The sequence below is a fragment of the Eleutherodactylus coqui genome, chromosome 11, assembly GCF_035609145.1.
Source record: "Eleutherodactylus coqui strain aEleCoq1 chromosome 11, aEleCoq1.hap1, whole genome shotgun sequence".
NCBI classification, from domain to species: Eukaryota; Metazoa; Chordata; class Amphibia; order Anura; family Eleutherodactylidae; genus Eleutherodactylus; species Eleutherodactylus coqui.
In genome coordinates this window covers 78041222-78060288 of record NC_089847.1, presented here as the reverse complement: position 1 = coordinate 78060288, position 19067 = coordinate 78041222, and the positions used below count along the sequence as shown (strand labels likewise).

Genomic DNA, 19067 nt, shown 5'->3' with positions numbered 1-19067 from the left:
GCTTTTTAAACTTTCTTTTTACTTTAAATGATCACTGTTATCCATTGGATAACTGTGATCATGTTGCGGTGACATCTCGGGCGTGCATGCGCAGAAGGGGACTTCAGGTCCCGGAACATCGGGACATCGCGGAGGACCCGAGGTGAGTATTTTCGCCTCCCCTCATGGATCCGATCCATGAGGGGAGGTGAAACTTGTACTCTTTAAAAGTTTTTCGTGATAGCCGCTATCCACTGGATAGTGGCGATCACGGGCCTGGGGAACGCTCACCGCAGTCCCCGGTAACATCTCCGGGTTCCGGGCAACCTTCAGGAGCCAGAAGATTTTGAATTTGCTGGGGCTCCCGGCCTTCTGCGCATGCGCGTGACGTCATTCGTCTGGCGCGCATGCACAGAAGAGCGGCAACGGGTCCCAGAGGACCCCTTGACGCAGAACACCCCGGAGAAGGCAGGTGCGTAATTTAAGCTGCCCTAATGGATCTGATCCATCAGGGCAGCTGAATCTTTAACTTTTTTAAACTTTTTTTTCACTTTGTGATTGCCGCTATCCATTGGATAGCGCCGATCGCATTGCCGGGGGGGACTGCCCACAGCCCAGGATGACAGCTCCATGCTGTCGGCTATCTGTTGGCACCGACAGCATGAAGCTGTCACGTCCAGAGCCCACGTGGCTTTATTCCCTGCAGGACACGTTTTTACTTCCTCAGGGAATAAAGCCCACTTAGGCAGGACGTAAAAACACTATGGGCTGGTCACTAAGGGGTTAAAGAAGCTACCTTCTGTGATAGAATGCAGGCACTGTGGCGATCAATGAGCCGTCCCCGGCTCCCAGCCGGCCGCCACCTCAGTGCTCAGTTGCGCAGCTAGCGCAGAGCCTCTGCTCCATGACAGACGCTCACTGCCATGTTGCCGCTCACTGTGCATCTGTTCCGCTGCCAGGATGGCCAGCCGGCTGGCTGCTGCATCCCGGCAGCCGCCACAGGCTCTTTATTCCCTGACGGCCGATCCACCCCCTCACCGCTGCAATAGTAGACGATGCTTGGTTAGTGCCCTTCCAGGACCTAAAGGCCAAGCAGATAAGCAGCCAATCACTCACAGGGGCCGTCACCCTCCTGTCAATCTTGACTCCACCAGGACTTCCTGGTGGCGTCAAGATACACTAATACCTGAGTTCATATTCACGGCTGTACAAACTGTTTTCATTACAGAATGTGAAGGCACTGAGCATGCCCGACCGGTAAAACAGTGGAGCGTACAGGACGTAATCATTGGATACCAATGGAGGACTAAGGATGGGGGGAGTCGTGTGACTGTGAAGCTCCGTGTTATCGCCTTATGACGGATATAACTCTGCATCACCGGTGAGGTTGTTCTGATGAAGGGGCGGTGGGAGGCCTCTCCCCTGCGTTCTCCTCTACAGCCTCGCTCAGACGTACGGGGGCTGCGTGTTATACATGTAACCCGCAGTACATACCGATTGGCTGCGTATGTTCCATCCCCGTAGCCTAGATGGCTTTGTACTGCGCACCAAAAACGGGACATGTGGCTTTTCTACGTGCATCAAAAACCCAGAGGTGCGAGCAGTGCGATACAAATCACTGGGGTTTAGCAGCACGTACTGCGCGCATGAGAAATAGGAGTGTAACCCGCGGGCCCCATACGCCGTGTGAGCCCTGACTGACACACTATAAAGACCGGAGCATCGGACCGCTTTCTTTTACCAACCGGCCGTGTGGCTGTGGAGTCTAGTGCCGTAGAACTAGCAGTGCCGGGGACAACTATAGGGGGAGCCCTAGCTGTAGTGCCATTATTCAGTGCGGTGTTTCCCAGCAGGTCATGTCGTCAGGATTTCCTCGCACAGGTGATGTAATTGCTCTCAGCCATCACCACAGGTGTTCTCTCTGCAGGCTATCCTGACAACATGACCACGCTGCGGCGCTGAGCTCGACACACCACACCGTCCAGCCTGTCACAGACAACCGCGTCCTCTCCTCCTCCCTTTGTCTCGGCTTCCCCTTTGCCGCGCCGTGTGCTCCCGGTCACGTGACAGGAGTTCTCCCTCCCCATTGGTCCTGGGCTCTGTCGGCCAGTGATGTCATGTCCAGCTTGTGTGGGCGTGGCGAACCCCGTTGAGCTCCCGCCGGCCAATAGGACTTGGTGACGTGTCCCGGACCACGCGCTGGAGCCTGCGGTGACGTGGGAGCGTAGGGCGTGGCCTCTGTCAGAGAGCCGGCTACCGGGGGTCGGAGGTTGGAGCGAATCCAAGATGGCGGCGGCGCGGAGGTGAGAGCGGGCCTGGTGTAGAGAGGGGCACATGGGCGTACGGTGTGGGCGCCTCATGTCTCTGAGGAGGAACAGCGCTGTGACTGTGCAGACTGCACCCTGTACTGCGGGTGCACAACTCCCTGCCTGGCAGTAGCGGGATGAGATTAACGTGACTACTGCTACTATTACCGTGGCCACTCTTACACCAGCACCACCGCCCTGCCCCCACAACTGCCACCCCCCATCGCTCCCATAACCACTGCTACTACCGCCACTACCCAGTTTCCCTGAAAATAAGACATAGCAAGATTTTTCCGAATTTTCGAGGATGCAAAATGATTTTTCCGGCTTTTTGAGGATGCTTGAACTATATGCCCTGCTCCAAAATTAAGCCCTGCTAACAGTTAATTTAAAAAAGTCAATTTAAATAGTGTCCAGGCAGCTATACATGTAAAAAAGTTAAACCTTTTTGAACAAAAATTAATATAAGACCCTGTCTTATTTTTGGGAAACATGGTGCTACTGCCCCCACCACTACTACCACCCCCATAGCTTCTACCACCACCACAACTGCCACTACCACCCCCATAGCTTCTACCACCACCGCTCCCATAACCACTGCTACTACTACCATCACCACTACACCCACCACCCCCACAACCACTGCTACTACCACCCCCACCACTGCCACTACTACCACCCCCCAACCGCCCCTACTACCACCCCCATGGCTTCTACTACCCCTGCTCCTACAACTGCCACTACCACTGCTACTACCACCCCTCATAGTTTCTACCACCACCGCTCCCATAACCACTGCTACTACTACCACACACAGAACCACCACTACTACCACCTCAACCACTGCTACTACTGCCACTACCACCCCCACAACCACTGCTACCACCGCCCGGGAGGCGATCGGTCGGTGGGTTTGTTGCCGACGTTTCTACCCCTGGCTGTCACCTGACTGACTTGCAGAGCCCCCCGTATGTACTGGTGCTCAGTATAAACCCCTGCCCCGTGTTCTCTATCACATGCTGCTGGGTGACAGCCTGCAGTATCTGCTAGGTGTTGGCGGGTGTAATGTCCTGCCCTGACAGCAGGGGGCGGATGGATTGCTTACCCAGCGTGTCTGGCATATATCTTACCCCAGTTTGTAGGACACATACAGGATGCTTGCTGCCCGGTGTAGTCGTCGGGGCAGCGCAGTACATTGGCACATCACACATCTGCTGGAACCATTTCTAAGGGCTTATTCACTAAGACGAGACTCTCGCGGGATGCGAGGCGCACAGAACTCACGTGACTAAGAAATACATTTCTTTTAATAGTCTTGAGCAATTTTTCCCTCTTTTCTCGCAGGATGCTCCGCAGGACGCCGCGCCCGTTGTTTTCAATGGGACCTTTAGAGACCCTGCATGGCGCGCACATGTGTGATGCTTCCCAATGGGTAACGCTTGTGATCCCTTGGTGTGCGTTAAACACTCCTGAGGATCGCGGTTTCACAGAAGTGATGCAGGGGGGTTTTTCTACTCCCAACAGCTCACATCGGTGTGTCACATGTTCGCAAGCGTGATATCGCGCTGAGTCTATCGCCTGATATCCCGTTCGCCCGTGTGAATGCAGCCTAAAGCTGTAGACATGGAGACTCTCTGTAGTGCGGCGGACTCGTTACTTCCATCTATAAGTGAACTGTAAAGTTGCATTGCACGAAGTCTCCTGTAGCGCCCATGCGGACAGTCGGGGGAACGTATGGCTGCACTTGATCAGGACTCCGCAATCTGCACCATCCTCTACACCATCCTCTATCAGTAAGGCACTTTCACACGGGCGAGAAAATCGCACAATTTTCTCGCAATGCGGCAGTGCTACAAGTTGCATGTATGTGAAGTCCGTGCTTTCCAATGGGTTCCTCCATATTAGTGAATTTTTTTATTTTTTTTTTAATAGGGTGCTACATTGCAAGAAAAAATATTGCGGCATGCTGTATAGAGGCGAGATCTGCGATGTTTTGTAGCCCAGTTATCCCCATGGAGCCTTTCCTTGTGTTGCATCGCACGAAATCACGGTTTTCGTGCGCTGCGATGCAACTTTTACAGTAGGAAGTCCTATTGTTAATCTCTAAAATAAGCCCTAGCTGCATTTAAACAAACAGGCGCTGTCTGCGTCACCACACTTCCCTGGCAGTTCCGCAAGACTTGTGTGTAGTCTTCAGCCAGTGCTTCCTGGTCAGGGGGTTCAAAAATGCCGTCTCCAGGAAGCACAGGTTCTGATTGGCTGAGCTGCACCGCTCGATGAACCAACATAACACTGAAGGGCTGTTAGGCTGGGTTCACACAGGGCGGATTTGCCGCGTGGAATTTCGCCGCGGCAAATCCGCCCGCGGCAGCTAATCTCGGGATTAGCCAGGCATGTGGACGAGATTTCTCAGAAACCAATCCGCTGCGGTAAGTCCGTCTGAAACCGCGGCTGTGGCCGCCGCAGCCGCGGTTTCAAAAGATGCAGCATGTCTGTTTACTTTTACTTTTTTGTTTACTTTCGTCGCGGCCGCGCTCTCCTCCATGGGAGAGCTGGCCGCAACGGAAAAGCGAGCGGCCGGGCCGCTTCAAAGCCGTCGCGGCTTTTTCCGCGGCGGAAATCTCGCGTTTTTTGCTGCGGCCAAACCGCGGGATTTCCGGCGGTAATACACCCCGTGTGAACCTAGCCTTATTGGTTCATCGAGCGCTGCATTGATTGGCTGAGCTGCAGCGCTCAATGAACCAATAACAGCCCTTCAGTGTTATGTTGGTTCATCGAGCGCTGCATTGATTGGCTGAGCTGCAGCTCTCGAGAACCAATCAGAACCAGTGCTTCCTGAAGGTGTGATTTTTGAACCCCCTGACCAGGAAGCGCTGGCTGATAATTCCAGTGAAAGAGCGCTACAAAGTCGCAATATCCCACAGAACGCAGCTGCAATGTTTGTATTTATTTTTTCTGGTGACGCTCCAGCTGTCGCCCGTGTGAAGGAGGCCTGACTCTCCTGGGCAGTTTGGGTGTTTCTGTACTCCTGCCTCTGCCCCCCACACCTGTAGTACTTGAGGAAAACCCCTTCATGCATCCTTTTAAATACAACTTACAGTTCAGATATTTTTGCTTTCTTAATAATTAGCATTCTTCAGTTGTATTAAAGCAGCTGCCGGAGTTCTCTTTTTGTGTATTTGTGCCCCCCAACTGTTTAACATACTTCGTGGTACAGTGTTTCAGCACTCCGGCGTCATGGCATCTGTGACATCCCCTTCTATTGTTAAAGCCCCGGCCTGTTTACAGGGTGATGCTGATCTGTGCCGGCCTCCTATTGGCTGCAGTGGTCATGTGACTAAACAACCACCTGACTGCTGCAGTGTAAAACCACCAGAGAAGCAGCTGCGATAAGTGTTATATAATGGAAAACCCCTTTAAGCCTAATGTCCACTTATCACAGCCATTTTTTAATTGCTATAATGCATGTAAAATGAGCAAATTTCAAGCAAGTTTAATTTAAGAAGCTTGTTTTGAGTTGGCAGCTCTGACGCAGACATACATGTGCCAGCAGCAGAAACGCGGCGCTTATCTCTTACATCGTGACTGAGGGATGACTTATCGATTTACACGGAGAGAAAAGTCAGTTAGAATTGTGCTTGAGTCCCATTACAGAGCAGTGCATTGTGGGTGCTCAGATGCTCTTGGGTCACACATGAGGACGGCCCCTGACTGTCAGCCCCATAGACTTTCAATAGATTAGTGATGCACATGCCCAACTGTTACTCCATGTAAAGGATCGCAGCGAGGTGAATGCTGGACCTGAGACCCCCATTCCGATGATCAGGGGGGTCTTGGCAGTGCGTCTGGCCAGGTAATATATGTTCTTTGTAGGAACACCTCAAGGCAATGTATTTTGTGCTGCGGATATTGATGTAGATCCGCCTCAATTCCACCACGTATGAACAAACCCTATAGGGGGGTCTCCGGGACTTTTCCATTGATGACCACCAGGGACCTGCTGCTTAGATCCCTGACGATCAGCTGATTCCTGGGGCCGTTACTGCGGTCATCACAGAATGTGCTGAATGGAGCTCAGCGCCCCAGGCTGGTATTGCAATGAATTCAGCGGGAGCTGCGCCTGCAGTACCATCCCAGGCCACTGCGTTACGGTCAGCGCTTTGTGCTGACCACAGTGACAACTGCCCCAGAAATCGGCTGATCGTCAGAGATCCAAGTGGCGGATCCCCTTCTAAAAGTCATGCCTGGCTGTCATAACGCACCTTCTATGGCAAATGTAAGGAAAGTGTTTTGCATAATGTGTCTTCGTGATTATCTTGGCACCACATATTATTTGGCTTTTCCATGTTATTGCTGACTGTTTCCTCTAGAGCTTACAGTCCAATCATTGTGTAAAGCACAGCTCCAAGTCTTCTTACACTTCTCTTGTGCTGTTCCTTGGTCCTACCTTGTGTTATACAGTACTTCAGGGGTGAAATCCCCCAGGGGAGCGCACAACGCAGTCTGGACAGTCAGATTTACATGGGATGCGCGATCTTCACCGGGTGACAGCGCAGGAAACGGGGAGTTAAAAAATACCTCACCGGGCTCCCTGTCACGTTCCCCTAACTAAGGGTCATTGAGGCCACAGGTCACACTCTGCAGTTCTGGCATGCCCATTTTCAAAAAATCATAATACATATTTTTAGTTTTTCCAATGATATGTCTACATCGGCACTTGCTTTTTGCGTGGCAAGTTGTGTTTTTCAATTGTACCATACGTATAATGTCTTAGAAGCTCTTAAAAGTTTCGCAAGTGGGTTGGAATGGGGGGGGGGGGGATGCAATTACACCATTTTGGGGAGGTGGGCTTTATGGTGTTCACGGTGTGGATGTAAAAATAAGTTTTCTTCTGTGGGTCAGTACGATTACAGAGATGACAAACTTTATATAGTTGTTGTTTGTTGTTTTTTTTATGTAGTACTACTTTCAAAAATACCTTTTTATAAATATGTACTTTCTGTTGCCATCTTCTGACTCCTATAACGTTTTTTACTTTTAGGTTTATTTCTTTTTAGTCCCCTTAGGAGATTTGAACTTGTGATTGTTTGATCACTTATGCAGTAATATGCAATACCATGGTATTATACTGCACTAACAGGTTGCCTATCAAAGACTCGCCACAGGTACGTTGATAATAGGCAAGCTATCATGGCAGCCCTGGGGGGCTTCAGAAGGCTGCCCTTAAACCCGGACAGCACTGCTTGGATCTTATTGTGGCACGGCCATTCAGGACATTTAAATCCTGGTCAGTCAGGGTGTTTATATGCAAATGTCAGAATTGACAGCAGCATTTAAAGGGTTAACAGCCACAATCTGAGCGATCTCTGATTGCTGCCCTTTATGGAGCGGGCTTGGCTTCCCAGACCACTGCTATGGACATGTACGTGCAGCCAGCACAGGTATATACGGCTGTCAGGCAGTGGCTAATGAATCTTGGTGCTGCGGCTCGCTGTTACATCTGTGTTTCCCCTCTCTGTCATTATTGCATTGCTGATGTTTGGAGCTTGTCATGTAACTTTTCCCTCTTATTTCCTGTAGGCTTCTTGGGCTCGCTCTCGTGTTCTCGGTCTGTCTTACTCCTGGCCTGAGTGTTGATAGGAGCAACTTCAAGACATGTGAACAGAGCTCATTCTGCAGGTCAGTGACACAAGTATGCTATGGGGTTTGGCATCTCTTCAGGAACTAAGACTTGTACCAAAAGTAAACGTCAGCGTGGGAATGTGGCCATCAAGTACACCCAGTGGGTCTGTTAACACGTAGATCTCAGCCACATTAATGTCCCCCACTTACAGAAGGCAAGTGCATCAGGCTGCATGGGTTTATCATCGTACCAGCTATCAGTAATTCTGTGTGTTGCATATAAGTTTTAGAGCCCCTCGCCTGCATTCTTAGCCAGAAGACTGATCATGGATTTAGACACACATAACTGCATTTTCTGTGTTCAGCAGCATATCTCCCCCATTTTTACATTCTGTGATAATAAATAGTGCATTATACAAATCTCAGATTACTGCAGCATTCAGTTGTGTCCTGTGTGAATGTGTAAATAACTACCATTGCCGTCTGATTAGACAACAGAGGCCATAAAACTGCTTCCCCCAGGTTTTTTAGGAGCCGATGACAGTCGTGTCTGTATACATAAGGCCCACAGGTATATCGGATTCTGCGTGCGGGAGCCCGCGGTGGAATCTGACCCTGCCCGCAGCCAAGGACACAGCGGGTCTTCTGCTTACCCATCCGGGTCTTCATTTTGTTTGCTGCAGATGTGTAGTTTTTTTTTAAAAACTGCTCTCTCGTGGAATCAGCGGTCCGTTTTCAATTAAATTGACATCAATGGAAGTCGTCCATGCGGGACCCACACTGAAATAGAGCATGCTGCAGTTTTGCTTCCTGGACCAAAAGGTCCGCAAAACAAATCCGCATGCTTTAATTCATGTGTGGATGCCCATGCTTCCCTGTGTGCGACTTTATTTGCGAATCTTCCGCAATCCGGTCTTTGCTGTGGAGGGGCATACTGCCACCTGCTGGTGTGATGGTCGTAGTGGTATGAAGGACAATGACAGCTCAGTGATATGTTCAGGACATCCTGTAGCCACATGTTTTCCTCTCATGACGGCTTCCAAGAGGCAGCAGGATAATATTTGGCCGCATACACAAGGGGGTCACAGTAATGCCCCCACAACAGGGTCCCGGAGCCTCCTTAGACTTGTACAATTTCCCCCAATAAACCTATCCTTTAGTATTGTAATCCCTTCTATATAGCATCATTGCTTTCACACAGTTTCATTTGCTTCCAACAGCTCCTCCTTGCTGCATTATTTTTGTCAATCAGTGTATTTATGAGGATGAAGGGCGGCACTCATAGTCTTGGCATGCTGGGGTTTGGCTTACGTAGCCGCCTACTGGGCATAGTACAGAGTACAATCACACCAGACCAGCATTATGGATTAAGGAAACCCAGGTGACCCCACCAGTGAAGGCAATGGGATGGGGCGAGAGTAGCAAAACTAATAGAGCTTTCTGCGGTTTTAATGAAAAATTCATGTGGATTTTTATAAATTTCTCCTCAGTCTTTTTACGGTCTGGGTTCCTTTTCATTATTTTTGAGGTTTTTCTAGCAGACCATGAGTAAAATGCAATCCATGGGGGGAGATCCCGATAGATTCTGTATGCAGCATAGTCATCTGTATTGGTGGCGGTGACCACGCTTGTGCTACATACAGAATCTGTGCCGGATACGACTTGAGGTGGACCAGAATGTCATTCATTCTGTAGATAAAAATTAACTGCTTCTTGGATTAAAGTTTTTTGGGTTTTTTTCTGTCATTAATGATTTATCAGTCATTGCATACTTGTGGATTTCATTTTACTTAGTTTCACCTTTTTAAAGCCCTCTGATCCTTACAAAACAAAAATGGCCGAACCACTTCTCTGACTACCAGTGCACACTGTTAGTAGTCTGACTCTACACGCTGCTCTGATTGGCTAGGTCACATCCACTCTGTTCCCATAAGCACCAATTTTGATATATCTCCGGGATGGCACAGCTGATTAAACCAACAAGCGCTAGATTCACCCCTTCTGCTCCTCTACGTCTAGTGGAGTTTTTGCCCTTTTCAGGGCGGCTCCTTCCTAGAATCTCGCCCTTAAATGTCCTATTATGGCCCTTGGCATTAGTGCAATAATAAGCTAGTGCTATGACCTCCCAGTCATCAGTTAGATCTCCAGGTCACCACAAAGCAACAAGACAAGATGGAGATGGAATAAATCCTAATACACAAAGTACTCCAGATTCCAGATGACCCAGAGAGATGAAATGTCTTGTGTTAATTTACTCTGCATGCTCCCAGAATGTGTAACGATGTAGCAGGCCGTACATCCAGTGTAAAAGCAGCCTCCCAGCTACAGAAAGAGTAGTAGATGCTGGGAACAAACTTCCATCTGTCCTAAGAGAAAAGTAAGGCCCATTGTCCACGGGCGGATCTGATTTGCGGAATCCACACGGGTCACCCGCAAATGAAGCCGCCCATAGGGAAGCATGGGCGTCCACACGTGAATTAAAGCATGCGGACCTTGTGGTCCGGAAAGCAAATCGCTGCATACTCCATTTCAGTGCGGTTCCCATTGAAGTCAATGGAAGCCATACGATCCGCAGCCTGTCCGCAATTGAATTGTGGACAGGCCGTAGATTCTACAGGAAATCAGGACCCAAACAAATAAGCAGTGTCATCGGCTGCGGGCAGGGTCGGATTCCTGGGCAATAATATGGGCAGACTAGATGGACCAGGGGGTATTTTTCTGCTATCGTTTTGGGTTTTTGTGTCTATCGGACCATTTCTATCTAAGCATACACAGATTACAATAATGTGGTTCAGAGTAATGTAACGGATTTAGAGTTGAGCGAACGTACTCTGTCGAGCTTGATGCTCGTTCGAGTATCAAGCATCAAGCAGTGTTCGACCCCCGCCCCAGTTTTTGGCCCGGCCGCGACGCAGCACGTGTCAATGGCAAATTTTTTTGTCTGGCAGGCAGGGGAGAGAGAGGGAGGGAGAGATGAACCAAGAAAAAAAAAAGCTCGGGACCCGCCGTCCCACATACAAAAATGCTCGAGTCTCCCATTGTAGTCAATAGGGTTCGTTACTCGAGTAGAGCGCTCGAATTTTACGAAAAGCTTGACTCGAATAACGCGGACCCGAGCATTTGGGTGCTCGCTCATCTCTAAACGGATTCTATGTCAGTACATATTAGGGAATAAGCTAAAATGCCATAGGCCTAGCTAACGTCCCCTCATGTAGATGACCAATCCCCAACCACATCGCTTCGGTCAGTCAATCCCCTCACTCTGATGCAGCAACGCCTTCAAACAGCTGATGAATAAGGCTAATTTTCTTCTGTTTTTCAATTTGACCAATTTATTGCCACAATCCCTTCATTGTTTTATTACATAGCCGTCCTATCTGATGTGTGAGTGATCATCTGATCCAAAAGGCAGTAATTTTAATTTACTTCTAGACGCCAACGCAAGCTTGAGCCAGGATCCTCCCAATATCGTGCATTGCTGGGAAGCGCAAAACTGACTGCGGACAAACTAGAAATCCAGCTCATTAATGACAAGACCCAGGTGAGCGCTCCAAATGCTGGATCTACACATACAAACATCTGTAGTGAAAACACAATCCTGATTTGAAGTTGGTCCGCTTGGTGAGAATTGTACGCCATCGTCATCATCTGATGCTGCTGGCACGTGGTGTGATGCTGCCGCCGGCTCCAATGTAAACAGTGGGCGCTGCGTTGCAAGAGCACACGGCAAGAGAGAAGTTGCTGCGATTTGTTTCCCGCATTGTGGTGCCATGCAGGGAAACATCGCTCATGTGTATGACCCCATTCAAAAGAATGGGGGTTATATTTGTGCATCTCACAACACAAAAATCTTGCACGTTGTTTTCGTTCTAAACGGTCAGCGGGAGGGGGAACCCCTTCCAGCACCCCCAGCAGCTTTATCAGGTAAAAAGGGTGCCCGATGGGCTAGCATGGTAGCCCAGTACCTACAGAAGGCTCCCTGGGCTACAATGCATAGATGCCTAGCAAATCTTCCTTATATTGGCAATCAAAAAGGGCCTCTTGTGCCACTTTTTGACTACAGCTTGAGCTGTGATTCCAAGGCATTGGAAAGCCACACAACCACCTTCCAGAATCTCGCAGAGGTCCCAGCTCACAGGCATATATATGTGCACCGTTTGGAGATAAGTGTGCACTGGACTCCTCTACTCACCAGCTTTTGCCCTTTCTCCCTTGCTGGTTTTGTTTGCAGATCACAACTTGCATCTGATGTTTGTACATATTTCTTCTGCCTGCTGGCACGCTCTATATTTCTCTTTAGCTTTTCTAAGTAAACTGCTGATTTGGCACGGATTTCTTATTTATACATGTAACGAACTTTTTTTTTTTTTTCTTTCTGATTTTATGTTTTAGAAAATCACACTAAACTGATTAAAAAGAAATATAACCAGATAGCGCCTCAGGATCGTTAATCAGTGGAAAACGACACAATTCTGATCCTCCAACAAGGGGGAGAGCTGCGGAAATAATTGGGGTCTCTCATAAGAGAGTGGTCCCAAAAGGATAAAATATAGAATAGCTATCAGCAAAAAGAAAATTTTCTGCGCTCAATGAATGGTGCGTTTCCACAAATAGTGATTGTCAAGTACATATAGGAGTTACACTTACTGGGGAGGAGGGGGGTATGATGACCATGAGCCCCCTCCTTGAAGTGATGTCTCCTTTTCCTCCAAATGGATGTTTCCACACGCCAAAGATGTAGTAACAACACTTTTTATTTCCAAAATTCGCTACAGAGTGGGCAACGCGTTTCTGTGCTCAAAGGCACCTTTATCAAGCCATAGTGAGACAATATAACCATTACATATATATAGTGTAAACAATCACTTACATCACAAGTTCCTGATGTCTGCCGATGGTGGCGGCCATATTGGGGGCGTGTTTCAAATCGCCGGCGTCATCACGCCGATCACGTGGTCAGCGTCGTGTCGCTCCACCAATGCTAGTAAATCCCGGTGGTGGCGGCCATATTGGGGGCGTGTATCAAATCGCCGGCGTCATCACGCCGGTCACGTGGTCAGCGTCGTGACGCTCCACCAATGCTAGTAACTCCCGGTGGTGGCGGCCATATTGGGGGCGTGTATCAAATCGCCGGCGTCATCACGCCGGTCACGTGGTCAGCGTCGTGACGCTCCACCAATGCTAGTAACTCCCGGTGGTGGCGGCCATATTAGGGGCGTGTTTTGCCAGCGTCATCACGCCGGTCACATCATCAGCGCTACGACGTTCCACCATAGGAGAGCATGAGGATGTTTAACATACTACTAGAGGCGTATTTAGTGCCTCAGACGTCATCACACTGTCCTTATCGTGAACAGATAACACTATCACTATTAGAGTGTAAAAGACATTTTGTTGGAGGCGTGTCTAATGCTGGTGTCGTCATCATTGTGGTCACATGACTAGCATGTGATGTGCCCTTACTATGTAAGTTGTGGGCAGCGCCATATCTATGGGAACAACTTCATTAAGTCTATCATATGACAAGTTAGTTATCTGCTATGTTAAAAACGGCCTTATACATAATATTATAATATATTGCACATGTATCACTTATTATTTAACCACTTCATGTGATCTTTCTTGTTTTGTTAATTTATATAAAATATGCTCATAGGCTCATTCTGACTCATGCACAATTAATCTAAAAGGATTAAAATATTCACCATAGATACTTCTCTAAAATACAATAATCGTAAAATATTCGCCATAGATACTTCTCTAAAATACAATAATCGTAAAATATTCACCATAGATACTTATCTAAAATACAATAATCATAGTAAACAAAGTTTTTTTTTTTTTTTTTTTTTTTTTTTTTTTTTTTTTTTTCCTTCTCTCTCCTTTTCCCCAATGAGATTATAAAACGCTTTATCCGCCATTATATATCATTTTAGTTCTAAAAATGTGGCTTTTTTGTTTAATTTCGTTTTATAAAGCTTTTTTGTTTAGAAATTTTTTTCAAGAGTTTCATTCAGCCCTATTGGATTCAATGTTTGTAATCGAAAGATCCAGTACATTTCTCGTTTTTTGAGTAGAGAGAATATTTCTGGTTTTACTTTCTCCAATGGTGTAACTGTCAGACCTCTGGCGTCTTTATTGTGTACTTGCATAAAGTGTCTTGAAATGCTGTGTTTCTCGAAACCTTTCACTATATTATTACGGTGTTTGTTAATACGTATCCGTAAAGGGTTAATTGTGCGCCCTATGTACCTCAGCCCACAGGGGCATTGCAATAAATATATCACAAACTTAGAGCTACATGTTAGGAGGGATTTAATCTTGTGCGTTTTTTTTGGGATTGTTGATGATAATGGTATCTCTTTTTTTCCATGCGTCATGTGTGTGCAACATTTACATCTAGGTATCCCACACTTGAATGCACCTTGAATCGGCTTTAGAAATTGATTCGTACCATTTAGAACTTTGTTTTGTTTGTTTTTTTGTTTCTTAAAAGGGCAGGAAGGGGCTAGTATATCTTTTATTGTTTTATTTCTTCTGAACGTTACTACTGGTCTTTCGGATAGATTTTTTTGTAAGAAAGGGTCGTCTTTTAGTATACTCCAATGTTTTTGCAAGACATTACGAATTCCTCCATGTTGTGTATTGTATTTTGTTATAAATCTTGATTGGAGGGCATTGTTCTCTTCTTTTACCATTCTCTTTTTTCGTTGTTGTTCTCCTCTTTCTTGTATAATGTTTTCGGTTTTTCTTGTCAATACTTTTCTATAGGCTGATTCTACAAGTTGGGTTGGGTATTGTTTTTCATGAAATCTTTGCTTTAGTATTGCTGATTGTGTAATAAAATCTTCCATTTTGGTACAATTCCTGCGCATGCGTACAAACTGGCCATATGGGATATTGTTTTTCCATGATTTTTCGTGACAACTAGTGAACTTTAAGTAACTATTTGTATCGGTGGATTTAAAATAATTTTTTGTATTAATTATGTTTTTATCAATAAATATTTCAACGTCCAAAAAGACTATACTTTTTTGACTACAATTTCCTGTGAATTCGAGTCCCCATCCCCTTTGGTTTAGGTTTTTTGTAAAATTTTTTAGTTCATTTTCTTCACCTCCCCATATAAAAAACACATCATCGATAAAACGACGGTAAAATATGATATTTTTTTCATGTATTTCCTCTTCCAGGGCTCCCATGAACAAATTTGCGTACGCCGGCGCAAATTTTGTGCCCATGGCGGTTCCTTTGTTTTGGATATAGAATCGATCTTTATACGTAAAATAATTGTTCTGCAAAATAAATCTAATTGCTCTAAGGATGAATTCCTTTTGGTGCTGAGGCATTGATGCGTCTTTAGTCAAGAAATGATTAACTGCTGCTATTCCTTTCTCATGTGGGATGTTCGAATATAGAGATGTTCCCCTTCTCCTTCACTAAACTGATTAAAGGCAGACACATTTCCCAAAACGGCACGACTAAACTATTTGTATGCGGAAATTCCGCAGCTTTTTCCGTCCCGGGATCTTAGGCCACTCTCACGCACGCCCCAAGCGCCGCGATACAACACTTCCATAGATTTTAACGGGGCTTCTCAGACCTGTGCGTAAATGTAGCATTTGTAACACCGCAATTTTTGAGCGCTGTCCTATTTTTCAGCATTTTGCGGTTTTTTTTTTAACTCCATCCCTAATCACAATGATGGGGTGCGTTAGTAAGCGCTGTGACATGCGTTCAAAAATGCAGCTCGAAATTGCAGTAAAATGCCGCGGTTCCGATCTGCGTTTAACGGAACACGTGTGCGAACGGCCTTAGGGTGTGTTTTTATGTGGCGGATTTTGGTGTGAATTTGCACATCAAACTGTGTCAAAATTTGCAACATTTGATATGATGTATGATGCAGCTTTCACCCTTTCGGTTAGGGCTGGGCGATTTTATTTTATTTTATTTTTTGCCAAAAATTAAAACCTAGATTTTATTTTATTTTAGTTATTTCCATTTCCTTTTTTTTGACTTCATGAAGTGAAAATAGGCATATGAGGCCTTGTTTTTTATGGGATCAGCTGTACTTTTCATTGATACCACGGTTGGATACAAATAGTGTATTAATTTTTATTAACTTTGTTTTAAGGGAGATCCAGAAATTCCACCATTGTGTGCTTTATTTTTTAAGGGCTTGTGTCCACGACTCTGTTCTCGCCGTGTATTACGCATGCGTTGCACAGCTGCATGATATACGGTAAATAGTCAATGAAGTTTCATTGATCCACGCACATGAGCGTGTAGACACCGTAGATCGATACGCACGAGAAATAGATCGCAGCATGCTCTATTTCTCTGCGTACCACGCAGCGTGAGCCTTGTATGTTTGCATAGGCTGCGTATGAAACACATTGCGTGTGTATGGGCGGCGGTTTCATACAGTCAGGGAATTTACAAAAAAGTCAACTGCTGTCTCTGCCGGCAGAACTGGTGTTTACAAAATGTGTAAACCGCTGCGGGGGACCCACAGCATTTTGCCAATATGTTTGTGGCCATGAGCCCTTAAGGTCGTCACTATGCAGCATAAATGACATCTGACCTTTATTCTGTGAATCACTACCATTATAGTGATGCCAAATTATTGTTTGGTTTTTTTTATGTATGTTTTTTCCACAACAAACTTAAGTGTTTATTTACATCGTCCCATAAGATATATTTTTTTCTCCAGCAGAGCTGTGTGAGGTCTTGTGTTTTTGTGTCACTAGTTATAGTTTCCAGTACTACTACTTTGGGGGTAAACTTAACTTTTTTCTTTTTTTTTCTTTTTGGGTATTTTGGAGGCAGATAAATGAAAAGTAGCAATTCCAGCATTTTTTTTTTAATACCATTCACTATATGGCATAATAGACATAATATATTATAGCACTGGTTATTACGGACACGTCGATGCCTAATGTTTTATTTTTTCCATTAAAAATGTACTTCGTAGGGAAAACCATGTTTTTCTTTACCACTTTATATTTAATTTTTTTTCTTTTACTACTTATTATGATTGGGGACCCCCGCCCAGCAGAATATTGCAGTAAATCGGCTGATGCAGCAGCCAGCTGGACCTGCACTCGATCAGTATCGCTGTTGGCCCGGCCAAAGCTCTCACGCATTGGTGATAAGTAAATGGGCCGGGCAGCTGTCACACTAGTTTGTTTGTAAGGATACGTTCACACGTAGCGGAGTTTGGTGCAGATCCGCACCGAACTCTGCAGCATAATTTGTGCTGTGGATCCGAACCAAGATCTGCATCAGAATCCACAGTGTGTTGTGCTGTTTTTGTTGCAGATCAGCGGCAGATTTCACCCTTTCAGTTGAGGGGGTGAGGTCTGCTGGGAATCCGCACCAATGCTCAGGTTCTCCACGTGGAATCCGGGTGGATTTTTGATGGCAGATTTTCTTCTGCGAAAAATGTGCACCAATTCTGCTGTGTGTGAATAGAAAATGGTGCAGGCTGCCTGTAGCATCAGTCCTCTTACCCAGCCCTAGATGGACCTTCCTCAGCATGGAATGGATCACTAGTTCTGTATTTCACCAAGGCTTACCTACTATCTCCATTACATTAGGCACTTGGGAAGGTTCATCTCGGGCTTGGTAAATGTGAGGTTGCCTGATGCGCCAGTTCATTTTTTACATGGACAGAAGTGCCCAATGAATGTAAGAAAGGATCTAAGGCCACAGTCGCCCGCACATCTACTCAGTCCTAATATGTGAAAACGCTGCCTGGCTGACGGGGTCTCTGAGTATGGGAACAGGGTAGCTACTGTATCTGCTGTATGTGCCGCTCTGTCCCCTCCCTCCTTCACACAACTCCCCGGCACATGCCAAGTCCGCACCCCTAGAGCCTAGAAACTTTAGGCTCGACTGGAGGCAACATTAATCAGGAGAGCCGTGGCGGTGGGAAAAAGGGACTTGGCCTGCTTTGCCTGCTCGTGGGGTGGGCAGGAAGTAAAGCCACCATCACCATGATTGGCTCCAGTGTCCCAGCCAGCTGCAGGACTGACCTATAAGAGCGAGTGGAGACGGCACTCTAGCTCTGCTTGGGTTGGAGCTGGCCTTGTAGGTTACTTTTTCTGTATAGCGCAGTGTGTTGTGTAAATGTGAGAATCGAATTTTGCAATTCTATATAAAAGCAGAATCACGGGGCTGCTAAGGCACAAATTAATTCAATTGATCTCCAAGCTCTTCTTTCAGTTTGAAGCGGCATATTCTCCTGTGCATCCGTGTCGAAATCCACACCATATTGTGCAGATCTTCTTTAGGCAACTTGAACTTATGGTCGCATTATTGCTCAGATAGTACACTGCAGTAATTCTGTATTGCAGTCTATTCTGTATTTCACATTGACAGCTATGGCAGGTCCGGAGGATATTGTTAGGCCTCTGTTTGCCATGGCAACCCATCAGTCCCTCCTTGATCACATTGCACATGGTTGTTGGACTGACAGAGGGAGCTTCCTCCCCCTTTTAAACCTTTAGATACCCCAGTCAGCATTGATCACGGCCTCTAAAGTGTTAAACAATTTACATCGGCATTATCTCTGATCCCGACCATTCATGCAGAGTGTAGGTGTATGATACAGCTGTCACCTACAAGTGATGGCATGTGTCAATGTTCTGAGCCTGCACTATCATAGTTAATGACTACTGAAAAGTGTTTCCTACAGAACAGAAAGTATTGGCTTATTATGAAGCTAAGTGGTCAGAGTGAAAACTGCAACATTTAAAGGGGCTGTATAGGACTGTATAATTGTTTTCTGTTGATGACCTATCCTCAGGACAGGATGTGGGTCTGCTGCTCTACATCCCCTCCAATCGGCGGATTCCTAGTGCTGCCGTGCAGTAGCTGGGTTTGGTAGGCACAGCTTTGAATTCAACAGTGCTGCACCTGCAGTACCAAAATGGGCCTCTGCAATACAGACAGCAGACCTGAGCAGAAATCCCTAAAGTCCCAGACAACCCCTTTATAAGGATTTTTTATGTTTTGTTTTTTTTTTAAATCTACAATATGACATTGATATAACTTGTTAACAAAACTGCTGTTTTAATTTTCAGAACTGATCTGTTATTTTACACGGAACGATTATTGTTCAAATTAGCAGGATCCAACACTTTTTTTTTTCAGTGA

General features: G+C 46.3%; 1 protein-coding gene across 2 annotated transcripts in view; it reads left to right on the top strand.

Moving 5' to 3' along the window:
• The first annotated feature begins 2131 nt into the window (after positions 1-2131).
• Positions 2132-19067, top strand: part of GANAB (glucosidase II alpha subunit) — a 36818-nt gene continuing 19882 nt past the window's right edge. For both annotated transcript variants that reach the window (XM_066582708.1, XM_066582707.1), the window contains exons 1-3: positions 2132-2282; positions 7866-7964; positions 11340-11448. In XM_066582708.1, coding sequence (XP_066438805.1) covers positions 2266-2282; positions 7866-7964; positions 11340-11448 — 225 coding nt within the window. In that variant the 5' untranslated portion in view covers positions 2132-2265. The remainder of the gene's footprint in view (positions 2283-7865; positions 7965-11339; positions 11449-19067) is intronic.